This window comes from Zea mays, chromosome 10 (genome assembly GCF_902167145.1).
Source record: "Zea mays cultivar B73 chromosome 10, Zm-B73-REFERENCE-NAM-5.0, whole genome shotgun sequence".
NCBI classification, from domain to species: domain Eukaryota; kingdom Viridiplantae; phylum Streptophyta; class Magnoliopsida; order Poales; family Poaceae; genus Zea; species Zea mays.
In genome coordinates this window covers 143107261-143125439 of record NC_050105.1, presented here as the reverse complement: position 1 = coordinate 143125439, position 18179 = coordinate 143107261, and the positions used below count along the sequence as shown (strand labels likewise).

At 47.1% G+C, this 18179-nt stretch overlaps 1 protein-coding gene across 2 annotated transcripts; it reads right to left on the bottom strand.

Annotated features, from left to right (window-relative positions):
• Positions 1-1841: 1841 nt before the first annotated feature.
• Positions 1842-17352, bottom strand: LOC100282688 (scramblase family protein). Of its 2 annotated transcripts, none has more exons than NM_001155595.2 (11): positions 16823-17352; positions 12861-12947; positions 12717-12758; positions 12560-12604; positions 12160-12225; positions 12035-12091; positions 11866-11927; positions 5622-5742; positions 2411-2488; positions 2214-2320; positions 1842-2097 (listed from the first exon to the last, which is right to left on the bottom strand). In NM_001155595.2, the coding sequence occupies exons 1-11, from the start codon at positions 17120-17122 to the stop codon at positions 2067-2069; spliced, it is 996 nt and encodes a 331-aa protein (NP_001149067.1). In that variant the 5' UTR covers positions 17123-17352; the 3' UTR covers positions 1842-2066. The 2 variants fall into 2 exon arrangements, 1 of the variants encoding a protein (NP_001149067.1); XR_004853004.1 differs by having other exon boundaries at positions 1884-2097; positions 2411-3654.
• Positions 17353-18179: the final 827 nt, after the last annotated feature.

Sequence of the window (18179 nt, the reverse complement as noted above, 5' to 3'; positions counted from 1 at the left end):
TTGTGCGTTGGATCGTGAGATGTTTTTAAAATATAGCGAACGCACAGAGATGTTAGATCTGAGATAGATGATAATAATTTCATATATGTACCGTGTGCACCAAACTCCCTTATGCACCACATATGTTCATAAAAAAACTACCAATCTACCATAGTCCTAGGTTTCCAAGTTTTCATTTTCTAGTCAAATTTCAAGTTTTATAAACTTTTGCACGGACCTTTTTTTTTAAAAGGTCACTTTCATTTTTAGAAAAAAATATCAGAAACCATTAAGATCGTTTTTTAAAACTAACTTTTTAGTAAAAAAAACTTCTTCAAAGTTGAATGTTTTCTTAGGCTTAGAATTGGTTAAACTACAATAGTTTGACTTGGACAAATTAAAAAAAAACTTTGGGACAGATGGAGTAATGGACTTGAAGTGATTTTATGAAATGAGAAGCATCATGAGTTGTCAATAAATAAACAAAGAGATAGTATGGAATGAAAATTCAAGTTTATGATAAAATGACAATGTGATTTTACGACCGTGGATGCAAGATACAAAATAGCTATGTATGGCAAGATGGAAAGGGTAAATGATGATTAGCTAGATGGAGCATACAAAAATGACTTGGCAACGAGAGACCAAATACAACATTGAAGAGCAGGCAAAGGCTTATCATTGATGGACCATGCGAGGCCATGTGAAGCTGGGATGTCCATCAATCACATATAGAGAATGGAAGAACACAAAGGGTAAAGAGCAAAGATTGCACTTCACATATTGAAATTCGGTGGGGGTTAACGGTTCCATCGTATTTCTTTGCAGCCATTCATTCTGACGGAGAACGGGGGATAGCACCATGCACCCGGCAATTTTGGCGTTCTCAGTTTCCTGATTAGTCCCGTGGAAACGCATCTGTACTAGCAGCCGATACCGAACGCTCAAACAAAAACCGGTTCGCTTCGGTGAACGCTCTGTTTGTTGTGAAAAGTTGTCTCTTCAAAAAGACACCTATTCACCAAAAGAGATGATCTCATTCATCGTGAAGACAACATCAAGACATAGATTAGACAATTAATTGTAATCAAATGGTGTGTCCTTTGGTATGGATGCATTGAACAATTGTCTCTAGATTAGACACCTATTCACTGCACCCCTTCTTCCCCTTATATAAATATGTACAGAGATCAATACAACAGATACTTCTTCCACTTCATGTACTTTCACTTTTACTTCTAGTTCTAACATGTTATCAGACACTTAGACTCTAACCAACCACACAAGACAGGAAATCAAAGGAGGCAGCAAGACCCCCGATCCATCACGGTAAGCATCATGGCAAGAATCAACTTGCCTTACCACACTGCTCGTGTTCTGTTCAATGCTCTCTGTCGAGTTGGAGCCCGTCGTTGTCATATTATTCGACCTAATTTGATCAAATGTCATCATACTTGATTAATATCTTACGGTTATTCCAGATTAATCTAAAAATATCTGATGGTTATGCCGATTTGATCTACTAATCTGACGGTTATTCCAGATTAATATTAAAAATTGATGGTCATGCCAGATCAATTTAAATTGATAATCTGATGTTGTGCTTGTGCTCCAGATTGATCTACTGGTCCAATAATTATTCTTAATTAATCTAAAAATCCGATAGTTATGTCATATTAATTTCTACATAAAAGGGCGAACTCTTTTCTCGCTATCTAGAAGGGCGAAATCCATCCCCACGGCTTGATAAAGTGATAGCCAAATTATTAGTGAAACTTGTCATTATTATTCCAACGACACGTTTTGTGTAAACGAGATCGGACACGTCGTTGCTGGGCACCGCTGAGGCAAAGGCAACACATCCGTTCAAGCTGATCAAGACTGGGACACCGACTGGGCACCGATGAAGCAAAAGTCATCCCTTTCATCAACAACATCCTGTTTACCAACTAATGTGACAATGGCGTAGTAATGATTGAGTTTTAGCAATTCTAAAAGCCACTCATATCATACACTTGCACTCTTGGGAAATTGAGAGCCCCAAAAAAAGTTTTTTCCTTGAGTGTGGGCGAGGGTGGTTCATTTGTCTACTCTGTGGCTATCAGAAACGGAAGTCCCCTGAAAATGAGTAAAGACACTCCGATCAATTTTAAACACCGGATGTCGTCAACCAGTAAAACATAATCCACACAAGTAATGACAAGTCAAATTTGGAACAGAAGACAATTACTTACCAGCCACCTCTTCTAGAGAAGTAATCACTGTCCAAGGAAATCGCGAGAGCAAGAGCCACTGCCCTTTCAGGCAAAGTCAGCTGGCGAACAACATGCAGTTCTTCGACCTGGAGCATTATTGAGACATAAGCTAACTGGAAAAGGCAAGTGATAGCAATTACATTCAGACGTAACAAACGACAAGTGATAGCAATTACATCTTCTGCGGGAGCAAACTTGTGGCTTTGCCCCTCATCACCAAACCGGATAGCATACTGGCCAGCATCCGTGAAGAGCTACAGTGGTCACAAGAACAAGGCAATGTATATCATTCTGAACTCGTTAGTTCTTACAATCCCAATCCTTCTCTAGTATAGGAGCAAATGCAAGAAAAGAAAAGCAGTCCAAAAAGATGCAGGGTGTAGCATAATTAAATCAGATGTATCAGACTCCAACACGGTTCTGTTCTGAGATAGAATACCACCATAACTGTGTAATCAGGCAATGGCATGTCTAAAAAGTTCTGGACAAAAAATTCCAACTGTATAAGCAAGCAAAAGCAGCGCAGCAATTTAGATAGGCAGTCCGTAGTTACCTAAGTTTATATCATCAATCTGCATATATGTCGATGAGGATTAACTTTTTAAGCCCTAAGGGCATGTATAACCCTAAACCTTTAGATTGGTTTTCCAAATATAAGAGAGACATGTAAAATACCACATGATATAACTCAGAGCCACTAAATCATAAATGTAGTTAAGAGATAATATGTATAGAGAGTCGTGTAGAGACGGGCTCTTCACAGAAAAAACCCCGTCTCTTATACTTTTTTCACTTAACCCCTTAAAGACCCCTCAAAAAGACACCGTATTAAATGGGGTGGTACATGCCCTAATTACAACTTGCTTCAAAAGATGTCCTCTCTGTCTCCCCACCCGCTTCCCATCCCTCCCCTCCAAGATTGAGTGTAGACGGAGAGTTGTTGAGCTCGCTACTCGTCGATTGGTCCCACGCACGGCATCCCTCCATAGCGGAACATGTTTTGGATAATTATTGTTATGTTCAAGAGCTTCATGAAGATACTTAACTCAAGCGTGACTTATCTTCTTTCAAGCTTAGAACATTGTGCAAAGATCCAGGCGGTTGCCTCAGGTCATAGACCTCATCATTATGGAGCCTTCTGTGCCTGACGGTCCTTTTGAGTCGCGAGGACTCTCCTGCTGCGTTCAGCTCGCTGCTTCTCCGGTCGTCTCGGCGTCGACAGGAGTTGGGCCTTTGCCACCTCCGGTTAGAGATGACCGTCAAAATGGGAACCTTGGTGATCATGCCCCCAGGTAGCTTTCACCGTTGGATGGTGCAGGGTGAAGGGGCAAGGAGTGAAGGACCTTCAAGGCTCTCGGTTCACGAGCGGTTGGGTGGCACTAGGACGAGTTCCCAGTGGTTGAGCGACGCTTTGGAGACCCTGCCAAATGAGGATTTCGTGGAAGATCATGCTTCTGTTATCAAGGAGTCCAAGGTCATTAACAACCTTAGGAATGTCCATGACAATTATTGTGGATGTTTCAGAAAACTCGCATCTAGTTTTGAACGGCGGTGGTCAGTCTTCTAGTCAGACCGACCCATCCTATTCGCCCGGTGTTCCTGGGGTAGCCTCACCCTATGGGCTGGTCATGTAGAATCAGGGGGATCTAGTTCCTTCGTCAATTACAACTACAACCCGACGATCTCACTAGGAGGAGGCTGCACTGGCGGCTAATTAGCCCACCGTCTCTCCTGTTGATGCTCCTTCACTTACTTCCTCTACTCCGGTGGCTGAGGTGCTGCCATGTGCCATGAGAATCTTGGAGTCATTCAGCAGCTGCTGACATCTGGGATTTCCGAGTTCCCTTGCAAGTATTTAGGTCTGCCTTTACCCCTTAAGAAGTAGAGCATGACCTAGTTGCAAGCCGCCATTAATCGTGTTGCTGATATGCCGTCAAGTTGGAAGGCTGGGTTAATGTCTAGAGCTACGTATGTCCAATATGTGCTCACGGCAAGGATAATCTACCCTACTGTGGCTTTAGACCTCCCTGCTTGGGTTATTAAAACTGTTGACAAGCTGCACAATGGTTTCTTGTGGAAGGACTAAAAGATGTTAAAGCTGGTCATTGTCTCTTAGCTTGGCCAAAAGTTACTAGACCAAAGAAACTGGGAGGATTGGGCATTCATGATGTTCAGAAGCTTGTTGGGCTTTACGGATCAGATGGCTTTGGTTGCAAAAAATCGAGCCTAACAGGCCTTGGTCTGAGTTTTCTATTCCGAGTTGCAAGGTGGTCAAAGTTCTTTTCTCGGTGGCTGTTGGTTCTCAGGTTGGAAATGGCAATGAAACCCTGTTTTGGACGAGAGATTTTGAAATTTGACACCCAATTCGTAAGCCTTTCATAAAAAATGATATGTAGGGTCACAGTGAGTCATTGATATGTGGGCTAGAATGTTAAATCTTGAAAGGCTTGCAAATCAGATGTCAAATTTCAAAAATTCTAGTTTTGGGTTGATAATTGGCTGCAAGGGAGGAGTGCTAGACATTTGGCACTGGTTGTTTGTGCTTTCGTCTCGAAATATGTTGTAAACAAGCGGCTGTTTACGGGGCCTTGGAGGATCACGGGTGGATCATCCAAGGAGCCCTTACGGCCAGAGTCATTTGGGAGTTTATGGAGTTGTACGAGGTGCTTGAAAATGTTGTTCTCAAGCCCAAGACTCCTGATGTTCACAGCTGGAGACTTTCCTCCAATGGTTAGTTCTCCACTAAATCAGCGTATGATGCTCTTTTTATTGGTTCTACCTCCTTTGAGCCTTCAGATAGAATTAGGAAGACCTAGGTTCCGGGTAAATATAGTTTTTTTCTTATAGTTTTTTACTCGTGCTTTGAGGCCTCCCGGGCTGTCTCATCCAGACCAATGTCACTTGAGTGACCAACAAGAAGAAACTATCAAGCACCACCTGCTGTCCACTTGCATTTTTGCTAGGCAATTATAGTTTCAGCTTCTGTGCTCAGTGGGGCTCCAATCTGCTGTGCCGCAGCTGGGAGACTCCTTTGAAGATTGGTGGAGGACTCGAAGCTCTCAGCTTGAGGAGCTGTACCAGAAGGGTTTCAATTCTTTAGTTATTCTTGGTGCTTGGGTGATTTGGAAGCATAGGAAAAGATGTGTTTTTTATGGTAGTGCTCCAAATGTGCAAGTGGCTCTCCTAAATGCTAGGGATGAGGCTCTCGGCTGGTGTCTAGCGGGTGCTAAGGGCTTATCCTTGCTCCAAACCTTTCATCTATGTTAAGATGAAGACATTGTTTGTTGTCAATATGCAATCAATTCATAAGAGCATGCATGGACATGGATGTCCATCTGGTATAACAAAAGTGTATATTTGATCATTATACAATGAAGAGGGTATTACCTCAAAGCCGAGGCCCCTCCAATTACGATCAATCTGAGCCAACATTTTATCATCTTCATCCACCAGGTTAAAGGTCCAGTTCCAGAATCCTGGATTCTCAACAACTGCAAATTGCATATTCCTGAAATATGATAATATGGTTATGTTAGAATACTATTAGGGTTTCTCCGTATTTCCCTGTATACCCCTACTGCAATGGGCTTTGGCACACCTAACTCTTCCATTTAATACACTCCCAACCCAGGATTAGGGTTAAGGTTTCACTCTCCAATATGGTATCTAGCTAGACTTCTTCCTCCCTCCTCCCAGTCGCGACCCGACTCCTCACCTGTGACGGCCATCGACGCGGCCACCTCCCTTCCCGACGACGCCATGGCAGGACCCCTCCCGGTGCCGTCTCCAGCCACGCGGGCGCAGCCACACCTCCGACGACCCGGACGCCGGTGTCCCGCCTCTCCCCACTAGCGGTGCGGACACTGCCCTCCTCCCCCCACCGATGAGGCCTTCACCCCTAGCTCCAGCGGCGCGGATGCCTTCCACGGCAGCACGGCCCATGGCCACCGCGTAGCCACCGCCTGTAGCAGCGGTACGACCCTCTTCCTCATCTCCTGCGACGCGGCTGCAACTAACATCTTCCCCACCGACGGCGTAACTCGTTCCCTCGGGCTCCCCTTCACCAATAGCGCCTTCCGCGGCGGCATAGCCCCCGCCCTCCCTCTCCTCTGCCATTGACAGTCACCCGCAGCCTCTCCCTGCGCCCGACGACGCCATTCCCTGTGGGCGCGCATCCCAGACGCTCTTCCCTTCGCGCGCGCAGGCGTGCCTCACCTCCCTGTTGTGGTCTGAAAGGGAAATAGGGTTAACCATTTCCTATGAATAGATTTTGGTGGTTGATGACTAACACAAACCATATGGGCTAACTAGTTTGGCTAGATGTGATTTATCTCAGGTGCATAAGGTTCAACACAAACCAAGAAAGAATTCAGTTAGGGGACACAATTTATTTGGAGCAAAAAGGACTTGAGTGTGCTGATTTTTGGCGCACCAGACACTGTCCGGTGCACCAGGCCCGTACAGTCTCCAATCAGCCACTCTCGAGAATTCAGAGGTGCGCTCCGCTATAATTCATCGGACTGTCCGGTGAGCCAGCAGAGCAACGGCTCCCTGTGCGCCAACGGTCGACTGTGCAGAGCTACAGTGGTGAACAGTGCCGCGTCAGAAGTCAGAGGTCACCGGACTGTCCGGTGCAGATAGAAGACAAACGTCTCCAACGGTCAACTGCTCCAAACCCTAACGGTTGCGCTGACGTGGCGCGCACCGGACTGTCTGGTGCGCCCATCGCCAGCAGCCCTTGCCAACGGCTAGGAAGTGGTTGGGGCTATAAATACCCCCCAACCACCTCATTCATTGGCATCCAAGGATTCTGAACATTCCATTCATTGCAAGAGCAAAAGACTTCACTCCAAGACACATTCATTAGATCAAATCCTCTCCAAGCCTCCAAATCAATTCAATTCCATTAGGGACTTGAGAGAGGGTGCCTTGTGTTCTTTTGTTGCTCTTGTTGCTTGGATTGGCCTTTTCTTTTTCCCATTCTTATTCTCAAGAGTTTTGTAAGCGAAGCAAGAGACACCAAGTGTGTAGTGGTCCTTGCGGGGTCTTGTGACCCGTGTGATTAAGGAAAATGCTCACTTGGTATATGTGACCGTTTGAGAGAGAGGGAAAGGGTTGAAATAGACCCGGCCTTTGTGACCTCCTCAACGGGGACTAGGTTCTTTGGAACCGAACCTCGGTAAAACAAATCACCGTGTCTACTCGCTTTTGATTCTTGCCTGATTTGTTTGCCCTCTTTCCTCCCTCTAACATTTCTTTGCTAGTATTAATTTGAGCTTGCTCCCATACATCATCCGCACTCCTTGAGCAACTCCTAGCAAGAGAAATAATCTTTCGGACTCGAATTTAATTCTAACGCTAACCCCGGCCTTTAGTGTGTGTTTAAGTTTATAAATTTCAGGTTTCGCCTATTCACCCCCCTCTAGGCGACTTTCATGGTCGCAGCCCTTCCGTCTGCCTCCATGGGCTCCACTGCCACCTTCCCTGGCATGGCCCACCTCCCGAACGCCCTGTCCACTGGCGCGACTGGCCTCCCAGGCGTCCCCTTCTTCCCCCAACAACGCGTCGGCTCCCACGCCGGCCTCACCGTCCCTCGCCCTCGCACCAACGATCCCACCCCCGGTACATGCGCAGGTTACCTCCCTATCGGTGGCCTGTCAACTCCCGCCCTTGCTCTCTTGATGTTCGTCCTTCGCCATGCCGCGGTCCAGATGCCTCCCTACCGTGTGTGTGTCTCCCTTCACGACGACTAGTTTCTACGGGGCATCTTCGTGGGCTTCGATCTGGTCATGAACCCGGTTCTCTGTGACCGTGTCGTGCTCTTCCACCCCCCCCCCCCCCGGGCCTCCATCCACCCTCGGGAGGGCCACCACGCTACTAGGCCATTTGTATTCTGCAGTGCCGCGATTGTCTCCATTACGATCGAGACCTTATCGTCTACGCCACCCATGATCGTCGTCAACATGCTCGCCACGCCCGGCCCCAACCCCCGTCCCGGTGGTTCTATGGGGTGCCTTCCTTGGCTCTCTTCGCGCACCCCATGTCTTTGTCGCCCCCTCTTCTCACCGACTAGGTTGCCGACTCTGGTGCCACGTTCCACACCACCCTCGACCTAGAATTGTCTCTTTACCTCGTCCCCATAGCCCCACCTTCCCTTTCTCCATCATTATCGGTAATGGGTCGACCATGCATGTCACCTTAGTAGGTGACACGGTCCTTCCTGGTCCTTTGTACCTCACCAACATCCTTGTTACCCCCAACATCATCCAGAACCTTCTCTTAGTCCGTCGCTTCACTGACAACCACTGTTCTATGGAGTTCAATATCTAGGGGCTCACCATACGGGATCTTACCACTCATGTTGTGGTTGCTCGATGTGATAGCTCTGCCCCCCCTATATCCCATTCGCGTCCCCACCCACCTTCCTCCGCCCATATTGTCACACCGTATGCCATGGCCTCCACTGCCTCTGCCTCCACTTGGCATCGTCGTCTTGGCCACCCTGGCCACGACGTCCTCCCTCGACTCTCGGCACTTCAACCATCCCTTGCCCCCGCGACACCGCCACCTTGCTTTGCCATGCCTGTCAGCTTGGGTGTCATACTAGCTTACCCTTCTCTTCTTCCATGTCCCGAGCTACTCATCCCTTTGACCTCATCCACTGTGACATTTGGACACCCCATATTCCAAGCATCTCCGTTTACCAGTACTATTTGGTCATCCTGGATGATTTTTCTCACTACATGTGGACCTTTCCCCTCCGCCGCAAGTCTGACACCTTCACCAGTATTTCTCACCTCTTTGTGTGGGTGTCGACTCAGTTTGGTCACATCATCCGGGCTGTTCGGTGCGATAATGGACGTGAGTTTGATAACTCCATGTCTCGCACTTTCTTTCTCTCCCACGACGTGCAGCTGCGGATGTCAATGCCCTCACAACTCCCCACAGAATGGTCGAGTCGAGCGCATGATTCGTACCACCACTAACATGTTGTGTTGCCTTTTATCCTAGGCTTATCTTCTGGTCCGTTATTGGGTTGAGGCGCTCAACACAACCACCTACCACTTCAACACAACCCCATCCCACTCCGTTCTTCACCCTCTTCAGCACCACCCCCTCCTATGAGCACCTTCGTATCTTTGATTGTGCCTGCGATCCCAACACCTCTGTCACCAATCATCACAAACTTTCACCCCGGTCCTCTTGTTGTCTTTTCCTCGGGTACTCCCCTAATCACAAGGGGTACCAGTGCCATGATCTTCTCACCTGCCGCATCATCATCTCTCGTCATGTTGTCTTTGATGAGGACGTTTTCCACATTGCTAGCTCCTCACCTCCCGACCTTGATGTCGATTGTGTCAATGTTCCTCATCTGTTGCCCTCTTTCACGCCACACATGGCCATGTCGCCTGCGCCCCACACGACCGCATCACCTCTGCCTACGCCACACGCGGCCCCGTCGTCCTCGCCTACGCCATGCGCAACCGTGCTGCCTCTACCTTTACCAGTGTTGCCACCTACGCCATGCGCGGCCCCGTCGATCCCCACCTGCGCCACGCGTGGTCCCACCGACTCCGCTTGTGCCACGCATGACCTCACTGCCTCTACACGCGCCATGCACGACCATGTCGCATGTGTCCGACGCGGTACACTTCGCTGACCCCACCCGCGTCTACCACCGTCGTGGGTAGACCGATCCCCCAGTCCCCTGCTCCCGTGACATTATGTCGGTGCACCATCCGATTGCCATCCACCGCGACCCTGGTCACGTCCACCCGATGGTGACACGTCGCTCGGCCGCTGTTCTCCACCCTGTCGACTGGCTTGTGCTCACGACCAACGCTGCTTCAACTGTGTCCCCTGTCCCATCTTCCGTTCGCGCCGCTCTCTCCAATCCCCATTAGCGTCGCACTATGGAGGAGTATGCGGCCCTGTTAGCTAACCACGCCTGGGACTTGGTGTCGTGTCCCCCGGGCAGCAACGTGGTCACCGACAAGTGGATCTTCCGCCACAGGCTCACATCAAAGATCGGACGGCTCACTTGACCACTACAAGGAACGTTGGGTCCTTCAGGGCTTCACTCAGCGTCCCGGACTGGACTACGACGAGACATTTAGCCTCGTCATCAAGTTCGTCGTTGTTCGGGTTGTCCTCTCCCTCGCCCTCTCCAGGGATTGGGCGGTCCACTAGCTGGACGTTAGAATACCTTCCTCCGCGGCACTCTGGCCGATACCGTGTACTGCAGCCAACCCGCCAGCTTTCGACCCCACTCACTCGGGTCTACAAGCTAAACCGCTCTCTATACAGCCTCAAACAAGCGCCCAGGGCTTGGTACAGTCGCTTCGCCTCCTACTTGGTCTCCCTCGGCTTTATCGAGGCTAAGTCGGACACATCCCTGTTCATTCATCGGCACAACAACAACACCGTCTACCTCCTCTACGTTGACGACATTGTGCTCACGGCATCCAGCACCGCCCTCCACCAGCGCACGATCGTGGCCCTTCAACACGAGTTCACGATGAAAGACATAGGCCCGCTCCACCACTTCCTCGGGGTTACCGTTGAGCGGCGGTCCTAGGGCCTCTTCCTCCACTAGCGTCAGTATGCCTTCGACATTCTGGAGCAGGCTGGCATGTCTGACTACAAGCCCTGTTATGCGCCTGTCAACACTCAGGTGAAGCACTCCGACAATGACGGATCCCTAGTCAGCAACGTGACGTCCTACCGGAGCCTCACTGGCGCCCTCCAGTACCTCACGTTCACCCGGCCTGACATCGCCTACGTTGTTCAGCAGGTGTGCCTTCACATTGACAACCCGTGGGAGCCCCACCTCATAGTTCTCAAGCGGATTCTTCGCTACATTCATGATTCCATCGACTTCAGGCTTCTCCTTCGACCTCCCCGACTTCTGAGCTGGTGGTCTACATCGACGTCGACTGGGCTGCCTGCCCCGACACGCGCTGGTCCACATCCGGCTAAGCCGTGTTTCTAGACGCCAACCTCGTCTTCTAGTCTTCAAAGCGACAACCATTGTCTCCCACTCCAGCGTTGAGGCCGAGTATCGCGGTATGGCCAACGGCGTGGCCAAGGCCTCCTAGTTCCGTTAGCTACTTCAGGAACTCCACAACCCCCTCGAGCGCTCCACCATCGTCTACTGCGACAACGTCAGTGCGGTCTACCTCTCCAACAATCTCGTGTAACATCAGCGCACGAAACACATGGAGATCGACCTTCACTTCATCTGCAAGCGCGTCACCGTCGACGATGTCCGCATTCTCCGCGTCCCGACAACTTCGCAATTCGTCGACATCTCACCAAGAGGCTTCTGTCTACCATTTGCACTGAGTTTCGATCCAGTCTCAACATCTGTACAGGATAGAGTTGTGACTATGGGGGTGTTAGAATATTGTTAGGGTTTCTCTGTATTTCCCTATATACCCCTACTGTAATGGCCTTTGGCCCATCTAACTCTTCTATTTAATACACACCCAACCCAGGATTAGGATTAATATTTCACTCTCCAATAGGTTTCATGTAGTACAATATGATGGGAATTGGGAACGACTCAATAAACTGGGAGATTTGAACTTAGTCAACATGATAAGGAAAATGTATCAGAATACCGTATTACCCTAAGTACAAGTCATAAATTCTCCGCCAAAGGTGCCAACGCCTGTGGACTACACCTATCTCCTGATGAAAGCCAAACAATGAAGCTTTATTAGCACTTCCCCACATAGTCATATGCAGATGATAATCCTACCCTAGTTAGAGCAATCTAGTGAAGAATATCTGCATACCTTATCATTCACTTCTACATAAATTGAGCTGTTGATCCACCAAAATGGCCGGCGAACCTAAACTCAGCAGTACAATTCAGTTTTTTTTTTCTAAAAAATGCCGTAGTGGCTTGCAGAAATATTACCTTAAATATCTCGTTACCCATAGCATCAGTTATTTCTGCAACAAATGGCCGTCTTGTTCTGAGTAGCTGAAACATGAATAAAAGGGGATTGGATTTGCGCTAGTAACCTCCAAGAAGTAAAAATCAATTATAAGGGTTCCAAATATCACAATTATAAAGGCAATACATATTTAACGCATGGCATCACAGTATCTATATGCCAGTTATGAACTTAAGATAATAAAGGCAGTGAAATATTGAGATGGTATGCGATAACATGGTTAGAATGAAACCTTCTAGCTCTGCGGGTTAATTGAAATTTATATGATCCTTGACTTAACTCAAAAAAATACCATGAAGCCATAGAACAAGCTAACACAAGTTTATCTAGGATCAAGAAACCACATAGGCATAGACATACCTGTCTAAAGATGATGTTGCTTTTCTCTCGAATAAAACCTACTGGCTGGACATTAAAAGAACAAGGAAGTCAATGCTTAAAACATATAGAATTAGAATACATAATAAAGATAATGCAGCAAGGGAACCGGTTACAACAAGGACATAATAAAACTTACAGATTGTGGAAAGAGTGGGTCCATTATGATATACCTGCTCTCCTGCAGTCAAGATGATAATATGTGAGATTTTGAAAAGAAATGGAAAAAACATCTTAAACCAGAAAAATGTTGTACATGCACTAGTCTGTACACACAATTCACCTGCTCAAAAGCAAACATGATGTTTGCCCACTCAATATCCCTGGCAATGACGAGGTTAGCTCTTGCAAGAAGCGGAGCCAGTTTGGCCTACGATCACATTAAAAATATATTATTGACTATTCCAGTAGCTACAGAAAATTCAAATTTGAGCACAGGAAACATGGCCAATCAAGATAAAACACCAAGTAGCCAGGAACGATCAAGCAAAGAAGGTAGAAAAGATTTAGAAACTGGGGATAATAATTAAACTTTTTCTTAATATGACTGGCAGCTTACAAAAACTGACAGGGTAGCATAGGATTCACAAATCAATAAGGACCTGTAGTTTTAGTTAGCTCCAAAAATACCATGGTTTTGAGAAACATTGTTTTGATACAATTACAGGCCCTGTTTGGAAGTGTAGTATTTTTGCAGTTTTGAAACAATACTATGGTATTTGATGAAACTATAGTATTGGAACTCAAATGGTGTTTGGTTTGTACAGGCAAAACACAGTTTTAAATACCATGGTTTACCCAAAACCGTGGTGTTTTTGGAGTTTTCGAAACTCCACTCAGGACCTCAGTTTTCTTCTCTTCTCTCTACATATTCTTTGTTTTTTCAATGGAACCAAACATATCTCGGTTTTGAGCAATACTATGGTTTTACTGTGGTAAAATTATACCATAGTATTTGTGTCACGTACAATTGTAAACTATGGTATCTCAAAACTACAATATTTTCAAAACTGCATTCCCAACCATGGTACTGGGCAAAAGCTAGCCATGCCATGAAAACTTTGGGTTGGAGTGGAGTTTCCAATACTCTAAAAATATCGTGGTATCTAAAATACTATGGTTTTGAAAACTTAGTTTTTAGGAATGCAATCAAACATCTTGTAGCATAAAATACTATGGTATTACCCAAAACCAAGGTATTGGCTTCCAAACCTTGGACTGATTTGCCATTCCATTCAAACCGGTTCTTGGATAGCTTGTGCTCTTTGGCAATAGCCTCCATAGTGGGTGATGGGCAGTCCACTCTTTTTTGGCATGACAGATGGATCCTGGGTCAGAGGATTGCAGACTTGGCCCCTCATGTTTTTAGTTTGGTTCCTAAAAGGCTGGTGAAGCGAAGGACAGTGGCTGATGCTCTGTGTAGCTCATCATGGATTGGGGATTTAAGGGGAGTGGTATCTTGGGAGGTCATTGCTGATTTCATTTTGCTGGCAGATGTTGTGGCTGATGTTGATCTTCAACCGGGAGTTCCAGATAAACATTATTGGAGGTTCTCTTCCAATGGTATCTATTCGGCCAAATCTGCTTATGAGATAATGTTTTGTGGTTCTACCTCCATGGCAGGCTTTGAAAGAGTGTGGAGCACCTGGGCGCCGCCGAAGTGTCAGTTTTTCCTCTGGTTGGTCCTACATAATAAATGTTGGACGACTGACCGGCTCGCTAAGAGGGGTCTTCCCCATCCTAGTTCTTGCCCCTTATGTGACTAGGAAGGAGATTCTATTCATCACTTGCTTGTTTCTTGTGTCCTCGCGAGGCAATTTTGTTCCTTGGCTTGGAGTAAAGTCACTCGTCCTAAAGAATTGGGTGGTCTTGGTCTTTTTGATTTAAAACTGTTTGGTTGGGCCCTTAGAGTCAGGTGGCTTTGGTTGCAGAAATCAGATCCAGGGAGGCCGTGGGCTGCGTTTCCGCTTCATTTCACAAAGGAAGTGGTGTGCCTTTTCAATTCTGCTGTGTTCACTGTAATTGGAAATGGATTAAATACGCTTTTTTGGACTGATAAATGGCTGCATGGGCACTGCATCCAAGAGATTGCCCCGGCTGTGTTTGCCTCTATTCCTAGAAAGGTTACCAAAAGTAGATCGGTGAAGGAAGCATTGACTAATTTGAGGTGGGTTCAAGATGTTCAGGGAGCTCTTTCCTATGCTTTCTGGGTGCAGTTTTTGGATTTGGCTGAGATTTTGGAAGGATCCTTGCTGCAGCCCAATGTGCAAGATCGTCATGTTTGGAGGTTTTCTAGTTCTGGGGATTATTCTTCAAAATCCGCTTACAGTGCTATGTTCCATGGCTCGGTGCTTTTCAAGCAGGCTGACCGAATTTGGAAGACTTGGGCCCCTGGCAAATGTCGGTTTTTTCTATGGCTTGTGGCTCACAACAAATGTTGGACAGCAGATAGATTGGCTAAACGTGGATTGACTCAGTCGCTTCTTTGCCCGCTCTGTGATCAGCATGAAGAGACTATCAACCATCTGCTGGTGGGCTGCTCCTTTGCGCGACATTTCTGGTTTGAGCTGCTAAGGCCTTATGGTTTGCAGGACTTCCTTCCAGGACAGGATATAGATGATTTTGATCATTGGTGGTGCTTCAATAGTGCTCGGTTGGGTGGAATGAGTAAAAAGGGCTTTGACTCCTTGGTTGCTTTAGGCGCGTGGATGTTGTGGAAACATAGAAATGGTGTTGTCTTCAATGGCTCCCATCCAAATTTGATGGGGGTCGTCCGGTTGGCCAGGGAGGAAGCTTTCTTGTGGTCTTTGGCTGGGGCTAAGGGTTTTTCTTACCTCCTAGCTCAAAGACGGGTGGTGTAGTTTTTTCTCTATTTTAGTTGGGGTGTTTGTCAGCTGACAAACGCTCTGTCCCTGCCCCTGTTCCAGTTGTTCTTTCTGGCTAGGTGGTTTCGGTGTGTGTGTGTGTGTTTGTGTGTGTATGTGGGTCTGTCTGTTTCGGGGTATTTTTCCCCTTTTTCTTCTTAATATATTGATGCGCAGCTCTCCTGCGTGTTCGAGAAAAAAAAAATTTGGTATCTTCTTCTCCAACGTGTCGGCCTGTCCGCACTCTCCCCCGGGATGGAAGATATCAATTTTGAAGCTTGGTGGAGTAGATCGGCTGAGGTTACTCCTAAGGACCTTAGAGATGGCCTTAACTCTTTGGTGATTCTTGGGGCTTGGACTATCTGGAGACACCGTAATGACTGTGTTTTCAATGGTGCTCAGTCTTCTATAGCTAGATTGCTTACCTCAGCCAGTGATGAGTTCAATATGTGGTGTTTTGCGGGGGCCAAAGGCTTGACCCGTCTTTCGGACCTAGCTTTTGTGTTCAACCCCGGTTAGAAGGTGGTTATTACTAGTGTTGTTTGTGTGTGTTTGTGTGAGTGGTGTTTAGGTCATTGTAATTATCATCCTTCTTTTAATGAAATGATACGCAGCTCTCCTGCGTGTTCGAGAAAAAAACTATAAAAATACTTCACTTCCAAACAAACCCTTACTCTGTCCAACAAATGCATATTGACCTCCAGTTCCAATAATTTCTTAATTTCTGAAATGCATGACTATACTATCTTTGTGCAACATCTGTAACTAATATGGCGGTCTATAATAAACACATTAAAAATATATTATCAGTTATTCCAATAGCTACAGAAAATAGTTCAATTTTGAGCACATGGAACATTCCCAATGAAGATAAGGCATCAAGTAGACAGGTACAAATGCCCAGATCGGCGCCAACAATTAGGAAAGATTAAGAAACAGGGAACAATAATTCAACAGATGGTTAAATGGCTGAGAAGTTTGCGATGACTGACTCGTAGGGATGCAAACGGATCAGAGTGGAACCGATAATGCCTTTCCATATCCTAATCCCGTTTTTGTCCTCGGATTTGGATCGGAGCGTACAATTAGGATTCAGATCAGATAATTATCCGCACCACTCCCTGGTGACTCGGTAGTATAGGACTCTCACACTGTTTATTAACTATTACTCAGCCTAACAAATATACATTGACCTCCAATTCCACAAACCATCTTAATTTCTGAAAATAAGATAGTATACTGTTTTTGTTAACTCTCCGTAGCTCATTTGTTGAATAGTCTAAGATAGCGTCGGATCCCATCAAATGTTACCACACATAACAATGTAAAACAAACTAAAATACAATCGGAAGGTTCAATTAGAGTTTCAGAATCCGCTTGCCTCCACGGGGTTAGAGCCGCTGTATTCGTACTGATAGCTCCTTGACGGTGCCTCCTCGGTCGCTCCTGCAACCTCTAATGATGAGCCGACGCCCCATCTCCTCGCGGCTTCCTTCTGCTTCTTCAGCTCGTCTACCCACAGCTTCCGCAACCACTCCCGAGGCACCTCCGGTGACCCATCCCTGCCGCCACTAGCGAACCCGTGGGATCCTCCCTTGACGAGACTAGTGTTGGACCTCGCCGCCGCGGAGGCCCTCCTGGCGGCGACGGCTTGAGAGAGCAGCCTCGATAGCCACCGCATCGCCGTACGGCCGCAGCGCAGAGACGCCGGGAGCCGGGGGAAGGGAGAAACGCGAGGGCTGATTTGGTGAATTCTGACGTTCTAGACGAAGACGAATCAGGAGATGGCGTCGACCGTGTGTGTGATGGCCGCTGATGTGGCTTAGCAATTTATCAATGTACAGTCCAGCTACAGTGTCTCTGTCAGAAGTCTAACGAGGATGGACAATGAAATACATGAGCAAGTATTTGGTGCCGTAAGCTTTAGCGTTTTCTGGTGTCTCTATTCATTATAAAGAAAATAAAAAGAAAATACATGCAGTCATACATGGTTATAAACTAACTGAGACAATCATGGCATGCCCACGATCGGTTGTTGTCATCCCAACAACCTAGACATGCTGCATGCCATGCTTAGCCACTAATCAATATAAACTACCAAATATAGTTAGCGGGTGCTCAGGGTTTATTTTAACAATCCCCTCCTAAGCCCTTGAGCAACTACTCTAACTTCTTCATGTCGATCCCATTGCGGAGTTCTTGAAACCTGCTTCGTCCGAGCGCCTTTGTCAGGAGGTCACCTAGTTGAAATTCAATACCCAATGAACTCGACGTCGATCAGCTTCCTGTCGCAGCATTCCCGAATAAAATAAAACTTGATATCTATGTGTTTACTCCGGTCATGGTGCACAGGGTTCTTCATCAAGGCGATGGCGGACTTGTTGTCCACCTTGAGCTGGGGTGCGAGGACCGCTCCTCCGACGAGCTCAGCCAGCAGACGTGCCAGCCAGATCGCCTCACACGCAGCTCCTGCAGCAGCGATGTACTCAGCCTTGCATGAAGACAGAGCCACCACCCTTTGTTTTGCCGACTGCCATGCAATCGGACCTCCTGCCAGGAAGAAGATCAGCCCACTTGTGCTCTTCCGGTTGTTCACGTCGCTCGCCAGGTCGTTGTCCGAGTATCCCAGCAACTTCGGAGCGCCGGAGTTCTTCTTTCGTGGGTGGTAGTGCAGCCCCCACTGTTGTGTTCCGGCAATGTACAGAAGAACACGCTTCACTGCAACAAGGTGTTCTTGG

Excerpts from the sequence above, each read along its gene's own strand:
- LOC100282688 (NM_001155595.2), bottom strand. The coding sequence starts at position 17,122 with ATGCGGTGGCTATCGAGGCTGCTCTCTCAAGCCGTCGCCGCCAGGAGG. Across the intron at positions 12,948-16,822 it reads GCGGCTCTAACCCCGTGGAG|GCCAAACTGGCTCCGCTTCT; the intron begins GCAAGCGGATTC and ends ATGTGATCGTAG. Across the intron at positions 12,092-12,159 it reads TGGGTAACGAGATATTTAAG|GTTCGCCGGCCATTTTGGTG; the intron begins GTAATATTTCTG and ends TGCTGAGTTTAG.